We start from the raw sequence: 22,114 nt of genomic DNA on the forward strand, positions 1-22,114 counted from the left end.
ATTCCAGAAATAGCAAGTCTATTTTCTGCAGCACTCCTTTAAAATCCCCCAGGCCATCACCGTTTCGGGTACAGTAGCTTTTGTACCATGAAACAAGTGAGATCTGATTGGTTTTTCAAAGAGCTTTAGTTACTAAGTTTTACAACGCCTGATTCTACTTCACAAGTGTTCTTTCTGGTTGCAGCTTCTTTTTTACAAGTCATGTACTTGAACAAATATGGGGCAGTCACGCCTCACCCCTGCATTTTCCCTAATGGATTGTGCCTGGGGATCTCATAGCGAGTCCTCTGACCTGGAGCACGTATCAGCCTCAGTTCACAGCCTCCAGCACAGGGCTGTCCTCACTCTACCCAGGCAAGCAGCTGGACCTGAGAAAATTATACCCAAGATCAAGCAGTGAGTCCCAATAGGGCCACAGAGACTTCAGACCAAAATGTGCTGCAACCCACTCTCCAGCACTGGCAGGGCAAGCACAAGCCTGGACAATGGAAGGAAGATGTATATTAATTGAAATGGGGAGCAAGTTTTACTCAGATAATTACACAAATTTATGTTTTAGGGCAGAAATCAGAACTAAAACTTTTATTTATAAAATTGGATATCACTTCTCTGTTTTTAAAACCCAGCATGCACATTTTAAGGCAATATATATTGAGAAAAATATTCCAACTTAAATTATAATAGGATTCTAAAAATTGTTTTGTATCATCTCTGCATGATGTCAAAACCTTACTAAACATAATAAAAATTACAAAATCCTCACACGTTTCAGGATGGAAGCTTGGCAGCCTAACTGAAAACAAAGCTGCACTTAAGTAATTTTTACATAGCCAAAAGGACAATATTCTCTGCAGAGCAAGCATGGACTACAGCGTGGAGGCTGGAGACAGGAAACACACTTGTGGTCTGGTTTGTTTCCAAGGCTTTTTGTTTTATTTTAACAAACAGCTGCAAGGTGTTTACTCTGAAAATTTAACACAAGGACAAAATTCTCTATTGGTATAAATTAGCACCACACGTTTTGGTCATATTTTGCCTATTTCCACCAGAAAAGAATTTAGGGCAAGTTATTTAAATCCTATTGAAAAGCTCTTGCAGTGTGGGTGTTCTCCAGTCCTGCTATACAGCTCTGCCAGCAGCCAACAAGTTCAAGGGGTTTTGGTCTAAGGCTCCCTGAGCAAGGGAGAGGTTTGGGAGAGGACACATTCACATGCAGAAGTCAATAAAAGCTCTCTGGCCTTTGGAAGAATCAATCCTCTGTTCACCACTGCAGTTCCCACTCATTTTTACTGACTGACATAGCAGCACCACCTTGAGTTACTCTCTCATCCCACTTGCACCACGGAAATGCCATTCCAGGCACTGTCTACCCAAACAGATTTCATTGTTCGGACCAAAAAAAAAAGTCACCAAAAAAAGTGAACTTTGGGGAAAAAAAAACAAAGATAATAAAGAAAAAAATAGGAAAAAAAGTAGGATGAACGAAGGGGAAAGAAAAGGCCAAAACTTAACACCCCAGCTCTACAGTTCTGCACCATCATTGTCTGGGCTTTTTGGAGCTTCTCATGGCTTACAAGAAGCCTGGATGCACAGGCTACCTTTGCTGCTACCAACCAAGCTTCTTCCTACCCGTTCTGAGGTGACATACAGAGGAGCACTCTGGGATCTCAGGTTCACCCATGTCCTACTACAAGATCCAGTATTATTTTAGTAGGGTAACTAAAGGATATTTTATAACATACCCTATATAGTAGGGTATTTAGTAGGATAACCTGAAGGGATAAGGTTTTTGTCCTACCTTAACTTTTTTGAGAAGCAGTAATTGCAATTAGGAGAATTAATCCCACTTAATCACAACTGGAACATTTAAAAGCCTGGCTCAGCTCCATTGACTTTGACTTACCTCATGGATGAAACGAAGCTTTTATTCAAAAGGGGTTTTCATATATCTTCTTGTAAAGTGTATTACAAGAGTTCAGCACAGGTCATATAACAGCCAGGAATTCTGGGTTACCAAAAATAGCTAAGACATTCTGCAGATTTCTACAGAAACAAGTAATTTAAAGCTGATGTGCACATGAGGTAAGAAGACTGGTGTGGACATCTTTAGAAATCCCTTCTGGACCACCATGAATGGCTGTCAGTGAGCCTACATGTTTCTGCCAACCCTAACATCTCCAGCTGTATGTCACACAAGCTTAGGCGGGCAAGAGTAAGGCACTTGTGTGACCATGTCCTTTCAACAGGAAATGGCATTTTCTAGTTGACTGCCTGGGTTTACTGACTGTCAGTCACCTCACTCACTTAACGGGTAATACCAGTAGGCTGCTCATGGTCTCTAAAAGTTTCACTGCTCAATAGTCCTTCTCCTTTAGGCTCTGATTTTCCCATTATTGAAGAAGGTATTCGGCTAGGTAAGTTTAGATTAGATGTTAGGAAGAACTCTATACTGTGATGGCGGTTAGGCACTGGAACTGGTTGTCCAGAGAAGTTGCAGATGCCCCATCCCTGGAAGTGTTCAAGGCTAGGTTGGATGGAGAGGATACTGGCTTCAGTTTGTAAGGACCACTTCTCCAAGAGGGATAAACAACATGGGTGCCAACATACACAGGAGTATCACTTCACCTGTCCAGCTGTAACAAGAACAAATCTGGCTTTGCTTTGCCTCCAGGGCTTTAAATTGTATTTTGATACTACTACTGCAGCACAGGAATCCTTTTATCCTTTTACAGTGAAGAGATTATATGCCTGCTGCTGCCAGCTATTGCAAGCATAGTAACCCAGATTCCTTATGGACATGCATGGAGCCACATGCACCTGTTTGCTCTCCCATAACTAACTGCCCACCTATTTATTCAATGAGTTTTTCACATAGCTACTCGGTCAGGTTAGTCAGAAGCTCCTGCTCTGCCAGTGATCTGAGCTGAGGAAAAAAAGCTGTTAGAGGATCGCCCACATCTCTACGCCTTAAGATGATAACTACCTGTTCAGTGCTACCAACAGTTATGCTATACTGGGATGTGCAAAAGCAAAACTCCAGAAGTCTGGTAAGCTCTCTGGGCAGCAGAACAGTGTCTAAAGAACAGAGGTACTTGAGAGGTCAGGAAGCCTCTGAGATGATGTCTTTCTGTCATGGGTTTAGAGTCTTGTTCTTGAGGCTTATTATCCTTTATTGGATCTAGCCCCCAGCACTCAAACACGTAAGAATGGGCACAGAAGATACCTAAACCCAGACTGTTATTCCCATGATGTGATTTAAACCCCTCACCAGCAGCTTTGTGCACGAGGACACAGCTGGACCAGCAGAAGTAATGCCATATCAGCCTGAAGGAGAGTTCAGCTGGTGTTTAACGCTGGCCCTTGTCAGAGGTGAGGGCACCAGAGGCTGCACATCAGCCTGCACATCATTAGAGCTGTTCTGCTTGTTTACACAAGATAAATGAGCACAAAGCAGTCTGAGCAAGTTGGTCTGTGATTTCCTCAGGTATGCTGCTGCCCAAACTGCTTGGCCAGACTGTCACTTGGCAGAGATTTTATTGTCTAAAATCAGCAATACACAATGGCTGGACAACAGCCGCATTCTGCCAGACCTCAAGGCCTAATCCAAAAAGTCCTTTAAATGGGCTGCAGCCAAGAGCACATGTGGACCCTGAGACATCTGGACAAGCAGAGCCCTTGCACTCATCCTGATGAGCACTGCCCCTCACTGTCTTCATGTTAAAACTGCCACAACTCTCTCCAAAAGGGAATCGGCTTAAGGCGCTGGTGTTAAAATATTAGTCCTTTATTGTAAAATTAATCCCTTATTTAAACTCCAATCCCTCCAAAACCCTGCTTCCAAGCCTTCCTTCTTGTTACCTCTAGTCCTTTCCTTTTAATAAAAAAGCAGCGTATCTCCGAAAGCCGCAGCTCATTTCGATCTCCAGATGTACAAACATCGCTATAAGCCAGTTTGTAGGTCGTAAATGAAGAACTGATGGGTTTTATCAAAAACAAACATATGCACACATACACTCACACAAAACAAAACAGAAAAAGCACAGCAGAGGGGCAGGATTGCCAATCTCCGAGTTAAAAGGCCATCTGAGGCCTCAGAAAGTTCACCTTGTTAACAGTTAATAAAATTTTATACTCAGCTATTATTATGTAAAAGTAACTTTTTTGTGCAAACACATGGTTTAAGAAATACTCCAGTGTTATAATTAGCTTTAATCAAGCACGAATTAGATACACTAGAAACTGACAACTTGTAGAATATCATCACAAGTAATTTTAATTATGTGTAGTTCCATTAAAAAGGAAGAGCATTAAACACAAAATAGCGATTAAAAAAAATTTACTATTTTTCTACAAATTCATATATGCTTACCTTACATAGGGAAACATGACATACTGAGAGGAGAAATTCAGGGAAGTTTTCATACAGAGATTCTGCTTAAGCAGAAATTCTGATTGAGCATAAAATGTTAAAACATCAAAACTTTTCATGAAATAAAAAAAATCTCGGAAAAAATCCTGATCAGCTGTTTTGAGACTGAATTAAATCTAAGAATTAGACCCAGAAGCAAAGAAACTTTCATTTGCTTTGGTGACTGAGTCTCTAGAATAGGATTTTCCCTCCTTTTTGATGACTAGCTGGAGCCAGCTGGGATGGTACCTGTCCATGTCAACTCCCAGTCTGGTTGTGAGCCTCCCTCATCCCGCTGGCGGCGTGCAGCTGCTCCGGAGGAAACTCCCACTGATCACATGTGGAAGGCACGCATGGAAACCAGCACATGCACACAGCACAGCCTTTGCCCTGCAAACTCCTGGGCGAGGCACAACCTGTCCCACGCCACCCCAGGGCTGTGCCCCATGGCGGGGTGACCCTAAGCCGTGCCCCACGAGCCACCAGCAGTGGCACCATGGGCCGGCCAGGCCATGGCGGCCCTGGCCCAGGGTGTCCCTCCTCTGCCTGGCATGGGTGGCCTCTGCCAGGGACAGGCCATCTACAGTCCACACTCCAGCAAATGCCACCATGGTGCCTGGGGGTTGTGCAAGAGCAACACCCACCTCTGCAGGGGCAGACAGGAGAGGAGGAAGGGGAGTCTCTGCATGAGGGCCTCGTCCTGCAGCAGCAGGTAAAAACGGCTGTGGCGCGTGGCCGAGGGGCCTGTGCTCTGTCTCCATCGCCTCACCAGCCAAACGCACCTCACAGAGATCACACTGTGAGGCAAAATTATTCACCAACATGGAAATGACTGAAGAATGAGTGAAAATATCACAACTGAAATATCCACCTAACAAGCTGCTTACTTGCAATGAACTTTTATCCCCTTCCTCCCTGCGATGAGTTTTGCCTGAAACACCAACTACTCATCTTCCCTGTGAAAAAGAGACAGTTAAGGCTTTCTGGCAATTTACATTTATTAGAAGTCTCTATTTTTGTCTTCTTCTAGTCACATAGCTTGGATCATCCACATATCTTCTGACTAAAACCCTGAAAACACAATGTCCAAGACTCTGGGAACACTCTGTGTTTGATTCACGCCAAGTGGAATGTATTACTAGATTACACATATGATCTTCGTTATCTAGGCTATTTAGCCTTTGGCACAGGACCCCTAGAAGATGACATGCCAGAATCACTTACTGTGCACTGGAAGAAGGAAGAACAGCCTCTCTGTGAATGGCATTACCTCTATGTAAACAAGGGGAGAAAACACCATGGAAAACTTGTGAAATCTTCTGGTTTTACCTTCCACTTCTTCAGCCATAAAAGTCACATAACAAAATTGGATAGGGGTAACATTCTAGGAACTTCCTTTTCAGGTTCTTTAGGGATTTATTCATAAACTTTCTAAAAAATATCCTTTGGGGTCTGTGGTGGCCGATTGACCTGTGGTACAAGAGATAGAGAGAGTTCTTGGTAAGACAGTCTCCGGTGCCAAAGACTTACGGGTTATGGTGAGGGAAAGGAGCCTCTCCCAGGACGCCTTGTTTGGTTATGGTAATATACCTCAGTTCAGCTTCCCCAGTTGGCTCCTGGTGCTAGCCACACCCCTGTACTTAAGCTCGAGCTGTCATGCGCTCAGGGTCATTTGCCTCTAGACCCCTTCGCAAGTTGTAGCAATAAACTGCTTTCTGTGGAACTCTAAGCAAGGACCCTTCTCAACTCCTTGCCATCGGCTTAATATTACTGGAGCCATCCCTGCGTCTGTGTGCTCATGCACGTGAGCCACAGAGCCATAGGGGACTAAGTAATAGGGGTTTTTAAAACAGCCTGTGCTTCCAGCTTACACCAAAATAACATCATAAACACACTCCATACTGTAAAAAAGAGTTGTTACATTTTCAGTATTTTAACACCTTTACTGTGCAGAGATACAGATCTATAAATGATCTTCCAGACTTAGAAATTGTGAAATTATATTTCTTAGTTTCAGCATGTAAAAATATCACTTTCAAAGATCTGTTGAGGTGTGCAATAGAAAAGTGGAAGCTGCTAGCGACTGCAGCACAGAGTTTGGCTGTCCCTGTCAGAGATGCAAGCAGAAGATTACTAATGCAGAGCAAAAACTTCAATTTTGTCACATGTGAAAATTGTTTTGAGGGACAGCAGAACAAAAGCTGAAAATTTGACTTGCAACAAGTCCTTATTATTCTGTATCAATTATTTGGGATGACAATACCTGATGCTTTAAATCCAGACATCAGACATTTCTGTTTCAAGCACGTAATTTGTATTGCACTGAACTATATCATTAAGTTGTGCAGGTTTCACTAAAAGACACCAAGAAAAAGTAAGAGGAAAATTACAACTGTGGAACAAGTCTGGGGACAAATATAACTAACCCAAATCCTTTGCTGATTTCATACACGTTAATGGAGTTAACAGTCGAACTTATTTTTTCTGCACCTGAATATGAGCCAAGAAGAATACCAAAAGCTTATTTTTCCAATACATTTCTACAATAACCTTGCTCAAAATGCTTCTGAAGAGTACATCTGATAATGTGGAAGAGTCTTTACATGGCTATTCATCACAATTTTGTGATGAAAAAGAAGCTGTACAGAAAAAAAGGAAGAGAAACAAGAACATGTGGCAATGGTGGTCTGCATATTTTCATCTCATGGATGTAAGGGCCCAAATTCCACTATAGTATCTCTACTATTACTATGTTTCTCTTCTGCCTGCAGGTACAAGTCAAGTGAGGCGTGGATTACAGCACCATTTCCCCTTTGTGCACCACCATGCCATACAGATATCCCCAAATTCCTCTATAGGCCAAATATCATGTAACTTCTTCTATATGATTGACAAGGCAAGGCAAGATTTGTAATGAAAGCTGAATGTTCATTAAACCAAATTATATAGCTGGAGAAAAAGCTGATGAGCTTTTAAGCACGCAAGACTTTCAGACTTACTTCTCTTTCAGGACTGGGTAAGAGGACAACGGCACAAACAAGCACCTGTTTTTTCCAGCTAGATCATCTTGCCTTGCTCGCATTCTTGTGTCATCACAGCAACGATAACACTACCATCAAAAAGCCTTAGTCCTCTGAATGCCTAAATAGCCATCTCCAGATGTCACAATGGTTTCTTTGAATAAATAGCATTAATAAACTTTAAAATGCCCCAGAGTTAGTCTGTCCAAAGTGCCACTACGTTTTATGAAAGTGCCCTGTATATAAACCAGGGACACGTGACATATAAAGTGGTATAAAAATACAAACTGACTTGGCTTCTAAGTATTTCCTGCCCTTTTAAACTTTGCACTTGTTCATTAATTTCAACAAATATTGAGGTGAGCCAGCTGCTGAGGTGAGAGTGTTCAAATAAATCGCTCACAGATGTTTGTTAACTTCAGATAGGCGCTTTATTATCTACAATTCATTAATCAACCATTAACAAGTAAGTGTTATGGAGTCCCAGTATTAAGGTTCACTGCCAGAGAAGAGTAATAGATTTTGCAGACTGGCTGTGTCTATAAGAACTAAGAGCAGAGACAGGTCTGAGGTAAAACATTTGGAGGAGATTAGAAAACATAAGAAGTCATTTCGTTGCTCTTCAGCTCTCCTTCAGAGAAAGCACTTCACCAGAGTTAAGCATTTACACAACAAAATGAGTGGAAAGATCAAACTCATCCATCAGTTTGGTGATGAAGAGCAATGTGCTTTGCACAGCCAAACAAGGAAGTCAGGCACAGGTGAGAATTGCTGCTCCTGTGAACAATAATAAACACCATCCAAAGTGTCACCCTCTAAACTGAAAGACTCTGAAGCTACAGAATCACATGCTCTGACTTCAGGGTCCTCGACTTCACCCAATACCTCTCCCAAAGGCCATAGACTTCAGTTCTAAACACAGAAGCAGCTAAATTGTTGCATGCCACAGGCAGAGTACAGACATGACTGAGGCAGCATCCATCCATGTGAAAACAGCATCGTTTGTCATGCAGGATAGGCACTGCCTTACTGCAGAACAGGGCAATGCATTCCCCTCTTTGGCCCTCTCCACCACACAGTTTCTGCCAACTGGCCTTACAAAAGAATCCTTTGACACACTAGATTTGGAAATAATTCTCATATGGGCTATACAAGCAAGACACTTTAAAGAAGGCATAAAATTCTGAGGTGAAAATGTATTGTGTATTGCACTGGGTGTCTCTCCAGCTATTTCTGATTTCTGATACTTATGGAGCAGGCAATAAAATAAATTTTAAAAGTATAATTGAAGAAAAATATTAATGTCTGAATACCAGCAGGTAAATGAATTTTGACTTCCTTATTTTTCAACTCTGATTTTTTCACAGAATACTTTCACAGGTTTCTGAAATACTGTGAAATTCTGCATGATGTCAAACAAGGTATTAATTAGATCAAAGACAAAAAACTTTCCAAAGCTCATATACTGATTACTTAATACACCACAGAGTAGGAGAAAATATTCCTTACAAAGCCATACTTTTATTTCCCTCAATAACATTTCTTCGTAAAGAGCAATACACAGCTGGAAGCACTAACAGCCTACCAGATGGTTCACTTCTCGATAAACACGTTTTGTAAGTTTAAAGTCTAATGAACTGTAGTGCAGGGAGAAAAAAGTTATGTATGCAGAGCGGTTCAAATGGCAGGTCAGGGCTGGGGCTGGACAGGGGACTAGCTCCACAGAAACTTCCATTTCTACGGCGGCTTTACATTGCAGAAGGGAGGGAGAGAGGAAGGATGGCTGATTCTGGCAGAAGACAAGGGCAAAAAAGGCTGAATGCTTAACACCCACATATTCAGCCCCACAAGTGCTAATACCGGACAGGGGAAGGCTGTGATCACCAGATCCTGGCCCACAGCATTGTCCTGAACCAGCAGGTGCTTCCAGAGCCCTGGAGAGCCTGTACCATGCAGCAGGCAATGACAGAAAAAACTTAACCAAAATTAAATTGTGCACTTCTACAACTGCAATCCTGAGTTATGCCAGACAATGTGTAAGTGTCCAAGGCAATGAGCATTCATCCATCTTCTTCTGCCCATTCCATCTCCGCAGCAGGCAATCACAGCCAGTCACAAACTGTTCACAACTGAGCAGCCCAAATGTCACATGCCCGGCTGCAAATTGAAGGGCAGCCCTGCCCACCCAGTCAAGTATGAACAGCTCAGTGTGGCAGCACTGAGGAAACCCCCTCTAGGAGATCAGGGGGTGCCTGGGCTGGTTCTGTTACATCTTTCAGCAGGCTTTATAGCCATGCAGCTACTGAGGAGCCTGAATTGTGTTCAACAACTTGGTGTGGACAATAGTTCAAAAATATTTCAAGTTTTGGGCTGAGAAACTGCAAAACAGTATAGCCAACAAAACTCACTGACTCACCTTGAGGCCGATCTAGATCTGCTGAGTGCTTTGACAAAGATCAAAGATGGTGCAGACTGGCGTCTTTGGGCCAAACTCTTCATTTTCTGATTGGAAAGAGAAACAAAATGAAATCACGGATGAGATTCGGAACAGTAACTGCATGCATACACAAACTCCAATTTCAGACCATGGGAAAAAGGAGAACTTGTTGCCCTCAGCAACCCTGGAGGGGGAAAATATCACATGGTAAGAAAATCAGGAGCATGACCAGAAAGCCCATATAAGGAAAAGCTGAAAATTAGTGTCTACACACAGATACTTGAGGTACACTGCACAAATGAAATAAACACCTAGAGCTGGTCCTCAACCACTTTTTGTCCCTTAGTAATTTATTGTACTATAATTTATCATATATTCAGGCAGTGGTTTAAATTTCAAGCACTTCATACATTTCTGCGTCAGATCTGACATTCACTGTAAATTAAGGTTTGGATTCTACCCACCCGACCTTACATTCTACATTGGGCTACCCTTTTTAAACAAATCTTTAGAGATGACAGCATTTTCCTTCCCTACTGATCTATCTGGAGCATTATATCTTGCCCCTCAGTAGTCAATGATGACATTTTTTTCATTCCTGATTATGTCTGAGAAAAATAAGATAGTGAGAGGCAGGACAGTTGTTAGCACAGAACTAGGAAGAGAATGAGAAAAAGGAAACACTCAAAGACAGAGAACACCGCAGGGAAAAAAAAAGACAAAGCACAAGGAAGAGATTAAAATGTCAGTAGCTAACAAGGGAAGATGGATTTCCATTCAGTGAACACTACAATAAAAATACTGAGCAAATAAATAGCACCATTTTCCCTAGAGGTAGGAATTTTCAAAAGCACCCACAGGAGACAAAACCACACATTTCCCTGAACTCAAATGTATTCATCACGATGTATTCACTCTCCCTCGTGCCGCCAGAAGCAGGACTGAGTAGTCCTGGCCCTAACCCTGGAGGGCTGCCTTGAACCGGTTGTGCAGCCTGCTGCCAAAGGTGCATGACCTCTCCTCTCACTGACCCTCCACCAGAAGGGTGACTGTTACCTTATTTAGCTCAAATACTTTTCAGAACAAACTGGTGAACAAAAGAACCGGGGTCAAACTCGTTTTCCCTAGAGGTAGGAATTTTCAAAAGCACCCACAGGAGACAAAACCACACATTTCCCTGAACTCAAATGTATTCATCACGATGTATTCACTCTCCCTCGTGCCGCCAGAAGCAGGACTGAGTAGTCCTGGCCCTAACCCTGGAGGGCTGCCTTGAACCGGTTGTGCAGCCTGCTGCCAAAGGTGCATGACCTCTCCTCTCACTGACCCTCCACCAGAAGGGTGACTGTTACCTTATTTAGCTCAAATACTTTTCAGAACAAACTGGTGAACAAAAGAACCGGGGTCAAACTCCTCCCGACACCCTGACAGGACAAAATCCAGTGCTGCAGTGGTACCTTAACACCACCCTGGACACCACTGAGAGCTCACAGACAGGTGAACCTTTGACAGTCATGAAGTCTCTGTTCTCAGCTAATCACAAAGCATGACTCTCTTCCTTCGTACTAAAACCACTGACTACCAGGACAAATATGTTAAGACAGTCAGATCAACTGATTCTTCTGCCAGTGTATGTGCTGGATGTGACACACATTTTGTTTGGGAAGGTGCACAGTGTGCTCCCCTCGGAGAAACTGAACTGTGCATATTTTACTTGCTTTTGACAAGTGCATTTCTTCTACTCACTGCAGTCCATCTGTTATTGTGTCATTTTTTTGGTTCTCTCTTTATTGATGTAGAGCATGCTTGTTTGTTTTGTCAGATACTCAGTTACAGCTATTGTGCAATTGTTATAAATTCAACTGTGTAATTTCAATTCACCTTTAAAAATTATCCCCTCCTCCCTATTTTATCAATAACCTTCCCAAGACTAATAAATTAAGTCTGGGAACATTTAGCTGTCTCCCATTGGACTGTAACTGGATAATAACAGATTACTAATAAAAGAGATGCCCATTTTTAATAGTTTTTAAATAAATAAATAAATACAATAAATTGTGCTAGTGAATTAAATCTGTTTGTCTTACTGCTAGCAAATCTGAAAAGCTGTTAGAGGTTTTAAAAGTAGCATACCTGCAGACACAAAGACAAAAAGAGATCTGTGTAACAATGCGCTGTAACATTGCTACAGAATACCAGCCACACATGTCACACAACAGGCAGATTTCAGGAGTTTATATAAAGCATCAACTCCCAGCAGGAAATTTACTGCAATTTACTCATTACTGGGCAGGTGGCTTTTGGGGGGTAAAAACTGGAGCATCTAAGCTTCTGAAAATGCAGTGGAAGTTCGGTTACATTTTCAAAGCTATCTTCAGGTCTGAAAAGAAAGCCACTGCAAAAAAATGCAGCATTTTAAAATCTATGGCAACTACAGCATTTTTTTTTCATGCTTGGGTTAGCAGTGCTGAATAGTGCCTGTGCCAGCAAGATTCTCGTCTTGACTTAAATGTCTGAAGACCAAAGTAAAGTCTAGACTACAGCAAATTTAGTAAGAGTTCAAATAACTAGCAGAGATAATCCTCGTCGGCAGGGATCCCACAGGTCTGTGATGCAGCCTCTCTGAACCTGTTGAGAGCAAGACCTGTTCAAGCAGGCTGCTCTGGGCCACCTCCAGTCCAGGTCTATGTTACCTCCAAGGATGAGATTCCACAGCCTCTCTGGGCAAACTCTTAGCATAGCTACTAAGCAAATCCTAACACAAAAAAAAATAGCGCCTCAAAACATAAAAAGATCACTGATGAGGAAAGGAAAATTTTCACAGCAATACTGAAGTGAGTCAGGTCAGCTGTATGCAAATAAACACATTACACAGAGACATTGACTACAGACAGAAAGAGGTGGTTTATTTTCATTTCGCTACATGCAGAGTTTGGGAAGAGAAAATAAGTGACCATCATGACAACTTGAATTGATTTACTTTGAGAAGGGAGAGGATAAATTCACGTTTGGTTAAGCTGGATCCAGTTGCCTGCTATCCTCATTTTTATTGCCTTTATATATGCAAGGATGGCAATGTGGAGAAGAAGAGATACATCCTAAACAGCTGTAGTGAGAGCAGATGTTTGGGAGGAAAAGGAGATGCACTGATCAATTATCTAAGCATGGAACACAGAGAAGCATTTCTCAACATGTGTCCCACATCATTACCTCCCATTTTTTCATGTAAATATTAGAAAGGTCAATACAGAGAGAAATCCTCATACTTGCTGGCTGAGTCACAGCCATGTGAAATGTATCATAAAATCAGTATCTATAATGAGTGTTTACAGTGTTCCAGATGCAAAGATGATAATCTTGTGTCAGTCAGGAAAAAGTAGAGTTATTTCTGTCTTCCTTACATTCAAAAGTCTGAGTTCCTGCCCCCTTCCCACCAATTCAGGTTTTACTTCATACTTTCTGCATTTCTGGTTGTGATTGTCTTGACTGCTTTTCAACAGAAACATAAGGTTTTGCATTTCCAGTTGTTGGACTGGTGGTAGCATCTGGCCAGTTTCTCATCTGGTATAGAAAGTCATAGGCCTGTAGATTGCAAAAGAATGAATTTACACAGATATCGATCAGACCTACAATCTGACACACTGTTTTGTAAACTGTGATGGTAGGCGGTTTATGAGCAGATCAGCCCACCATGCTGAGGACAGAAAGCTTGCAAACCATCACTGAAAATATGCTCATTCCTCTGGAATCAGAATCAGAACCCCTATGGATTACAGTAAACCTTGCACAAGTATCTCACAAGTCATCAGCTAGAGGAAAAAGTATTCCTGGCTGCCAGTATTCAACGAATTTTGCCTCACAGTTGAAGTAGATGATGATACTATATGAAATTTATATAAATTAATATATTGCCAAGTTACAATGTTGATTTCCACTGTGGAAAAGGTAACACATGATGAGATTAAAAAACCTGGAACTATTACTGCACTTTATGTATATCACTTTACTATATCACACTTACAAAGAGAATGGCAGTGCATGAATTAAATAAAGAATGTATGAAAAAAAATAATGGTACTATTTATTTTGTGATTACAAGTAACTTAAGTAATGCATATAGAGTGTTTATAATATTTTCAAATATCTAGAGAAGTTAATATCTATGCAGTAAGGGGATACCCTGCTGCAGCTACTGCAAATGCGCAGGAGGTCACAGTAGGTGGACTAAGACAGGGACTGTGTGTGGTGATTCCCTGGGAGCGTGCTGCCCACGATGCCAGGTTGTGTTGCCTGACCCATGCAACAGTCAGACACATGCAGGAAGATTCCTCTCCCCCAGCCTCTGACTCACACACCTGAGCTGTGTGTCCTGTGCTCCTTTTATAGCCATCAGAGAGAAAAGGACAATTTAGGGCACAGTTCATCTTATCTGAATAAGTTTTCCTCCACTGACTGTAAAAGAAAACTAAGGTGACCAAGAAAATAGAGTTAATCATCATCAATCCTCTTCTTGCTAAGGACAAGGGAACAGAAAATATGTGTGTTCAGTAACACAGGGAAAAACTGTCTTCTTGCAGTGGTTTGAGCTTAGGATGAGAAAACAATGTTACTTGATGTCTGTTTAAGAGACTCATACAAAGTAGTCGAAAAATTTATTTAGTTCCTGAGTGACAGGTAAACACAGCAGAAATGCCTCCTCAGCAATGTGCAGATAACCTTGTTAAAGCCTCCTCAGACACTGAAGGATTTCAGGCTCCTGATTTACAGGCTCACTCCAGAAATGGGTCAAGGCTGGGACATCTGCCTGGGTCATTTAACTGGGTGACAGGAATAACCCTCAGATGTGCCAATGCCTCTAGCTGAGGATTGCACTCAAGTAGCTAAGCTCTCCCTTTCACTGCTTTATTTTTCTAATGAAAGGAAGTCTGATTTTAAGAAATGCTACTCTTTAAATGTATTTAAGTTAATAACTGTGAGGGATTTCACCCATGCAAACTCTGCTCTTGTTGTCTGAGCAACAAAACATATCTGTGGCACACATGCCTGGTTTAGCTAGATACGAACCAAAGCACAGACAACAAATCCTTACCAAAAACTGTGAGGCAAAGTTCAGCTAACTGCCTGAAAATCAAAAAATCACAACAACCCCCAGCAGACAGCAGTTAATTTTCCAGGACAACTGGGCATCACTCTTACCCCTGTATCACTGGGCCACTTACGAGAAGCAATAGATTACTTTTTCCTATATACTATAATCCAGCATTTGTTGGACTTACAGACTAGGGTTGTCAAAAAGTACCAAAAATAACAAGAATCTCTTATACTTTGTTAAAGAAATGGATCTATGCTGACCTATAACATTTTCGAACCCTCATAAACAGGGTGAGAAGATGACTGCATTTGAACTGCTGGCTCAAGCAGCAGAGATGTAGGTCCCACAGAGAGACCATTTACCATTAAGGCAGAGCAGGTGACAAAACTATGTGCTTTTGTTTATGCTGGCAGTATACTTTTACTTACAAGGACTTTCCTAGAAAGAAAGCCATTTTTGGATGGCTAATTGTGGAGAAAACAATTGCAGGGGCACAAGAGAAAAGAGCTATCAACACAGTGGAACTAAAAGCATATCATCATAGAACAGCAGTTGCTAAAGAACACAGCAAAGACTAAAGGCCATCTCAGAGTAGAAAGAAAAATGGATAAAAGAAACCAAGAGCAAAACATGTTTTATCAGCTACTTCCCGAAGGATACAAATCTTTGGAAGCACTGATATGGATGTCTTCAAAAGATCCCACCCATCTACATCACAAGATGAAGATGTGAAAGATTAGTAAAAACACCACAGAGTAGGGGAACACTGAATATTTGCTTGAGGGCCCTCCGGTGAGTCAGGGCACTGCTCAGATCAGTGACTCTTGTTTGTGGTGGTCTTGTTGAAGCCCAAAGTTTCTTTCCAAGCCTGCCACAAAGCAGGAAGGTTAACACATGGATACAATTCTGGCCCAATTTCTGTACATAAAGATTTTCTCAGGAGCAGTTTACAGACGACAGAAATAGGAGATTCCCCCCATTCCACATCGATACTTCAAGCAACATACAGTAAACAGGCAATAATTTGATATCTGCAGTTCTTGGATATTAGATCCCACATGACCTACGAAGCCCCTCTGTTTCCTACTGCCACCAGGAAGGGCAAACAAAAATCCCAAGACTAGGAAACTCAAGAACTAGAACACACTGTTTTCTGCATAATTTTCCATTTGTCTCATGGACAGACAGAGGAAGGATTGCTAACACTAGCTCATAATTAAAGCAGCATCAGGAGGCACATCACAACAGTAAATTACCGTAAGCCAGCACAGCCTACCAAGGTGATTTTAACCTAAGGACTCACTTCGCGGGTGATTTCATTAAAATAGGGGCTTTTTCAGTCCTCATCAGAAACAAAATAGCTCCAGGATATGTCTGCAGGATGATAGGAATTGTTCACCATTTCACTAAACAGTTCCAGAAGTCATCCTGGATGTCTGAGATTTCCAGTACTACCAGGCGTGATTTTAGAAACAACCCGCCAGGACCATAGTAAACAGGATGGAATCTTGCAGGAAGAAGAAATCTCTGCTTAAGGAGCTTTATGTTAAAAAAGCATACATGTATGGGGCATGAGATCAAGGTATCAGCAAATATAATGGCAAATACATACTTGATTCATCTTTTCAGAGTAAGACAAGGGGTGAAGATTATGTACGCTTACTCTTCCAATGCTATTAATTTGCTTGAATTTTATCCATTTAATACACTGTTGGGAAACACTGTAACTCCCCTTTCCCTGCCGGTAAACTGTTGCTGCATTTGTGATCAGAATCACAAAGAAACACATTTTTATGGTGATGGAATTGCTGTATTTCAAGTCTCAAACCATAATTGCTACTTTGATTAGTATGCCAAATGGTTAATTTTTGCACACTTTGTGGGTGCAAATATTAAAAATTGCTGAGCCTCCAAAACATTTTAGGCAGTTACTTGTATTCTTCAAGGAGGCAGCAAAAATCCTTGGAGTGACTCCTTGTGCTACCAGATACTGTTTTGTGTAAAATATTCAGGGTTGGTTGGAATCTAGCTCCTCTAAGAAGAGAGAAGTGAAACACCAGGAACTCATAAATATGGTTAAATGACGCAGCTGCTACTGCTGACAGTTACATTGGCACAAAAGACATCTCTGCTGCATTGTTTGTTTTAACAAATTTGTAGAAATAAGCTCTATCAGTATAATCACTTTTACTCATGCTACTTCAGTCTACTTCAGAGTTGCAGCAATTTACTGGTGATTGGTTACAAAGCTAAACAGTCAATACAAAACTTCTCTGTAGGTCAATCACACATAGTCCAGTGACTCCAGTAAGTCCAGTAAAGGAGGGAAACTAGTCCAGAATTTTTTCAAAAGCATTAACTAAAACGCTGCACTTCAATGTCACCTTTTAGCAGGGTGTCTTGAGTGCCTTGTAAGCATTTAACAGAGAGAACCTCCCACATACTGTGAAGTAGGTTAGCAGTGCAAATTATTTTGCATGCCAAGAAAAGGCAAAAAAATGTTTCCAGGATATTAGTTTAAATGGTCACACAAAATACGTGAAAAAAGTCCTAGACATTTTCTGTCCCTGCTCTGGTTCTACGGTGTGATCAAGCACGTGATCCTTCAGCTTCGTTTTGACAGGCAGGTGGAAGATGAAGTAGGAGTTCAGAAAACCACAGAACAATGCAGCAAATCTCAGCTAATTTGAGAAAATATAGTCACGATAATAAAAAGGGAAAAAGGTTCAGTGGTCACTTAGCATCACATATTTACGGGTAGTTTTTGCCAGAAAGTAAAACAGTTGATGTTAAATACATATTTGCAACAAAACTGTTTGACATGCTATGTCACCAGTATCAAAACGGATTTCTTGCCAACACATTCTTCCATTTCACTGTATGTAACCCATACAAACAATGTAAGCTCCCTGGTACCAAAAAAGACTTTCTGCATTGGGAAAAAATGATGCTTTGGCACTGAGTGGAAGACAAAACAGAGGTATATATAGAGTCCACAGGGACCCAAATAGTAAAAGAAATTTTTAAACTGTCACTGAGATCCAGCTTCAGGCAAAATCAGGAATACTCCTTTCCTGTACACAGATAAAGGTAAGAATCTTCCTCCCCAGAGAGGCATAAAGAGGTGGCATGCTAGTAGTCTCAAGGAAGCACCACGACCGTGGACAAGCAGCTGAGCTGATGGCTGGATGTTCGTGGCTGCCAGTGTTGGCTGTGCATGGTGTGCAAAGCTGCCATATGCTGCACGGCCCAGCCAGGGTCTCAAGCTGCTTCTCCACAGGAGGATCTCCATCTGTACCCCTGCTGCATGTGCCTCCACGGTGAGGAATTCCAAAAGGGCTGCCAAGATCCGTAAAAAGTAATATCTCTGCTCTCTTGTCAGCGTTGGCAAAAACAAGGTCTGCATTCCTTTGACTGTGGGCTCTTTGGAGCAGGAATAGGAAACACAAGTGCTACCATTAATATTTGTCCTCAGAATGCTGAATAATGAAGTAGAACTTGCCCGATAAAAACGTTCATCTTCGCAGTACTTGAACATCTCATTTCAGGTGGGTGCCTAGCATCAGGGCTCTGCCAGGTTGGAAGGTACATGGTATTCTGTCTTCAGCAAAAATGAAATAAATGTTTCATAAAAATCCAAGCTGCGCATTTAGCCGTCTCAAATTAGATCACAGTACTTGGAGAGGGTGAGTATCTACTCCATCATTTTGCCCAGCTGGGCAGCAGGAGGTACTCCACCACCTTGTGTAGGTGTATCACATGCCCACTTCAGAAACCAATCAGGTATGAACTGCAGCAAAGTGTAGTAGAAATCTTGGCCAAACTCTCTCCAGGCAACCATTTCACCACTGAGAGCAGCTGTCATAAGAAGAGGTCCCCAGGGCTGCAGTCAGGCTGGAGCACTATGTGGTTGGTGGGACACAGCACACATGGACACAGCCCATGGAAACACACAGCATCACTTCCCAACCCAAAGAGACACATCAGCAGGACTTCTCTCTGTGCTGCTGTGCCATGGCCAGCAAAATCCCAGTGGCTGCTTAGCCACAAGACCGGACACAAGCTCAGACTTTACTACCATCCCAAAGTGTCACCAGGTGGGCAGATTTACTAAAGGACACTGTAACCTGGCTAGTCATTCTAATCCTGCCAGCCTATTTGGCAGTCGTCTGAAGTGCACATTAAAGACAAAGCAGTGAATAGATTTAAATGTCATTGTGAAGCAAGATCTGCAAGGCAGCAAGGTACCAGCTCTACTTTGGATAGAAGAACAGGACAGCACTTGCTAAACCAAAGAGAAAAAAAGAATTCCTGTTTCATACAGCAGGAAGAATCTGGTTATTACAGCTCGCTTGTTACAGCTAAGTAGAAGGCAGAAACAAGTGCTTGGCTGTATGCAGAAGAGAGCATTTTGCACTTCATTGTGTCAGATGCTGAAAAGCAATTTGAGACATCAAACAGCTTTTTACAACCAGTTTTGAAGATGGGATGAGGCTCTTCTGCTATCGATTGTATACACTTTGCACAAGACGCTTCTCCAGGAAGCTTCTTATATTTCTCTTGCACAAAGCACGTGCGAGAGCAGCCACCGAACACCCTCCTCTCTAGCAAACCCTTCCCTCGCTCTCTACAAGCACACATGCAGCAGATCCCTCTTCGATTCCCTGGATAATCACTCTGCAAATCTCTCCCCAGCTCTCTCTGATACTCACCCAGCAAAACCTTCAGAAATCCATCCAGCAAAACGTCCTTTAGGTTCCCCCACGGAATCCATGCAGCAAACCCCCTTATCGCTCTAGCACATCCACGTAGCAACATCCCCCAGATCACCGGGAAATCCATGCAGCAAAGCCCTCTGACTCCACCGAACAGCACCCAGAAAACCCTTCCCGAGCTTCCCGGGACAGCTGTACCTACCCCGGACATCCAGGCAACAGTCTCCCTGTGCTCCGGGGACACGCGTGCAGCAGCCCCCTGAGGTCCCCGGGTTATCCACCCGGCAGAAGCCTCTCAGCCACACTGGGCACCGCCGCATTCCCCGCTCCCCGGGTAACGAGCCCTTCCCGCCGACAGCCCCGGCTCCGCCAGCGGCTCCCCCGACCCCGGTTCCGACAGCGGCGTGCAGGACCCAGGGAGATGGCACGGCGGAGCGCCCGATGGGGCTGCGCTGACCTGCGGTGCCCCCCGCGGGAAGCTCCGGGACAGGGGCGCGGGCCGGGGGGCGCTTTCCCGTGTGGTCTGCGGGGGCGGCCTCACCTTCTTGCTGTCGGCGGCGGCGAAGCCCCTGCTCTCGCCGCTCACCGAGGACGAGCGGCCCGGGCCGAGGTGCTCCTGTTGCGGGGACATCACGTCCATACAGCCCCGCGCCGCTGCTCTCCCGCCGCGGGGACACCCGCGCCGCCGCCCGCACCATGGACAGGGCGCGCCGCGCCGCGCCGCGCCCCCCGCGCGGACACGCCCCGCGCCGCGCCCCGAAGGACACGCCCCCGATGGCCGCGCCCCCTCCGCCGGGCCGGGCCCGCTCCGTGCAGGGGGCTCTGCCGTAGGGCGGGGGGAGGTGGTGCGCATGCGCGGCCTCCGGGGGGCGCGGGGGGCCGGGGGCGCCGGTGGGCGGCGGTGGCGGCGGTGCGCGCGCTCCCGTCCCGCGCCTGCGCGCGCTGCGGGGGCGGGGGGCGCGCCGGGGCTGCGGGGAGCCGGAGAGCTGCGGGGGAACGGGGGGGTGTGGCAGGGTTAGGGCGTATTGGAGGGTGACAGTGCTGGGGTGCGTGTTACGGGGTCCCAGAACTGGCGTGGGTATTGTAGGGACAGAGCACTGGGGAGCTGCTGTAGGATCCGAGGAGTGGGGCGGGTGTTGCGCTGCCCCAGAACTGTGGTCACCCACACGTAGCTGCCAGCAGCCAGGTCAGCACGAGACATGCATGGTTCTCCCCAGAGCCCTCCCGCGGGAGGGTCCCCATCTGAGGAGCAAGCAGTGGGTTGGGTGCAGGTGTGGGGGTCTTTGGTGCAGAGGAGAAGCGACCGTGGCATCACAGGCTCCCAGTCTGCTGGGGGAGGCCAAGGGATGCCATCGTGCTCCAGAAAGCCGTGAGCAATAGGGAGGAGGAGCCACTAGTTCTACTAATGGATGGTGCTGGCTCAAGAACGAATGGTTGTAAGTAGGCTATAAATAAATCTCAGCTGGAGAAGGAAAGAAAGCGTCCTGATCGTACTGATCCTAAGAGGAGGAGGTTGTGGAGGATCCCTGCCAGCCAGGAGCAGAAGGTGTAGCTGTCTGAATGGTGGTGGTTTGATACAGCTGTCATGTTGGTCCATTAGTGTGTACCCTCATTAAACGAGGTGTCTTCAACAGCAAGGGGCTACTTTGGACCAGCCAGGAGGTTCTTTATAACCCTTTCTACACTTTGTGAGGGATATTTTTATCTCCAGCCTTCCTAGCTGTTACAGGCTCTACATGCATTTTCTCCCACGTTGATCAAGAAAGAAGAAGCAGAAAAAGAGATCCTACCATCTCATGTGCAGCTTTTCAAAACTACCACTTTCCTTCTGCAAGAAGAGTTTTCACATCCCTGTGGTGAATTGGATTGGGAAGAGATGCACCTTTAACAAGGTCACTTTTCATCTGGAGAACCCAACTGGTTCTCTGGAAGCACAGGTGGATGTGCTGTTTCTGCAACTTGGTGGCTGTGACTCTTGCCATATATGACTAAAATACTAGTAAATGATTAATTTGGTTCCATGTTACATAGCTACCCCTGGATACATTATTTAGGCTCAGCATGTCCATGTAATAATGCTTCAGTGATCTCTTTGTTGAGATTGATGTGGGCATCTGCCCTCTCCTTGTACCCTCATTTCTGCAAGTCAGTGAAATCGTGTAAGTAAGGAAAGATGAAATATTTAAACCTGGAATGCATTATGAGTTCTTCTGCCTCCTCAGAAGCACGGGTTTTGTGGATCTGACTTGACTTTCCTCCCTACTGTATAACTGACCAATAAAAAAAATCGTGGATATCTGTGACCATCAGGAGATAGCTCTGTGCCTGTGTGTCTGCTTTCAGAAAGCCCAGCAGGTTGCCCCTGATATCTTTGGGAATGCAGCGGATGGTTAGGGCAGAGGCTTGCATGCAGTGTGTGCGTTAATGTGTCATGAGTTGCAC

At 43.9% G+C, this 22,114-nt stretch overlaps 1 protein-coding gene across 4 annotated transcripts in view; it reads right to left on the reverse strand.

The window, feature by feature from the left end:
• The window catches only part of ARHGAP20 (Rho GTPase activating protein 20), a 58,147-nt gene extending 37,761 nt beyond the window's left edge, over window positions 1-20,386 (reverse strand). The window contains exons 1-2 of one of the 4 annotated variants that reach the window (XM_039564680.1): window positions 20,214-20,386; window positions 9,845-9,930 (exon numbers count right to left, since the gene is read on the reverse strand). In XM_039564680.1, the coding sequence (XP_039420614.1) occupies window positions 9,845-9,930; window positions 20,214-20,312 (185 nt within the window). In that variant the 5' untranslated portion in view covers window positions 20,313-20,386. The other 3 variants (XM_039564694.1, XM_010400548.4, XM_019286447.3) reach the window with 3 other exon arrangements.
• Between the last annotated feature and the right edge of the window lie 1,728 nt (window positions 20,387-22,114).

This window comes from Corvus cornix, chromosome 1, assembly GCF_000738735.6.
Source record: "Corvus cornix cornix isolate S_Up_H32 chromosome 1, ASM73873v5, whole genome shotgun sequence".
In the NCBI taxonomy this organism is placed as follows: Eukaryota; Metazoa; Chordata; class Aves; order Passeriformes; family Corvidae; genus Corvus; species Corvus cornix.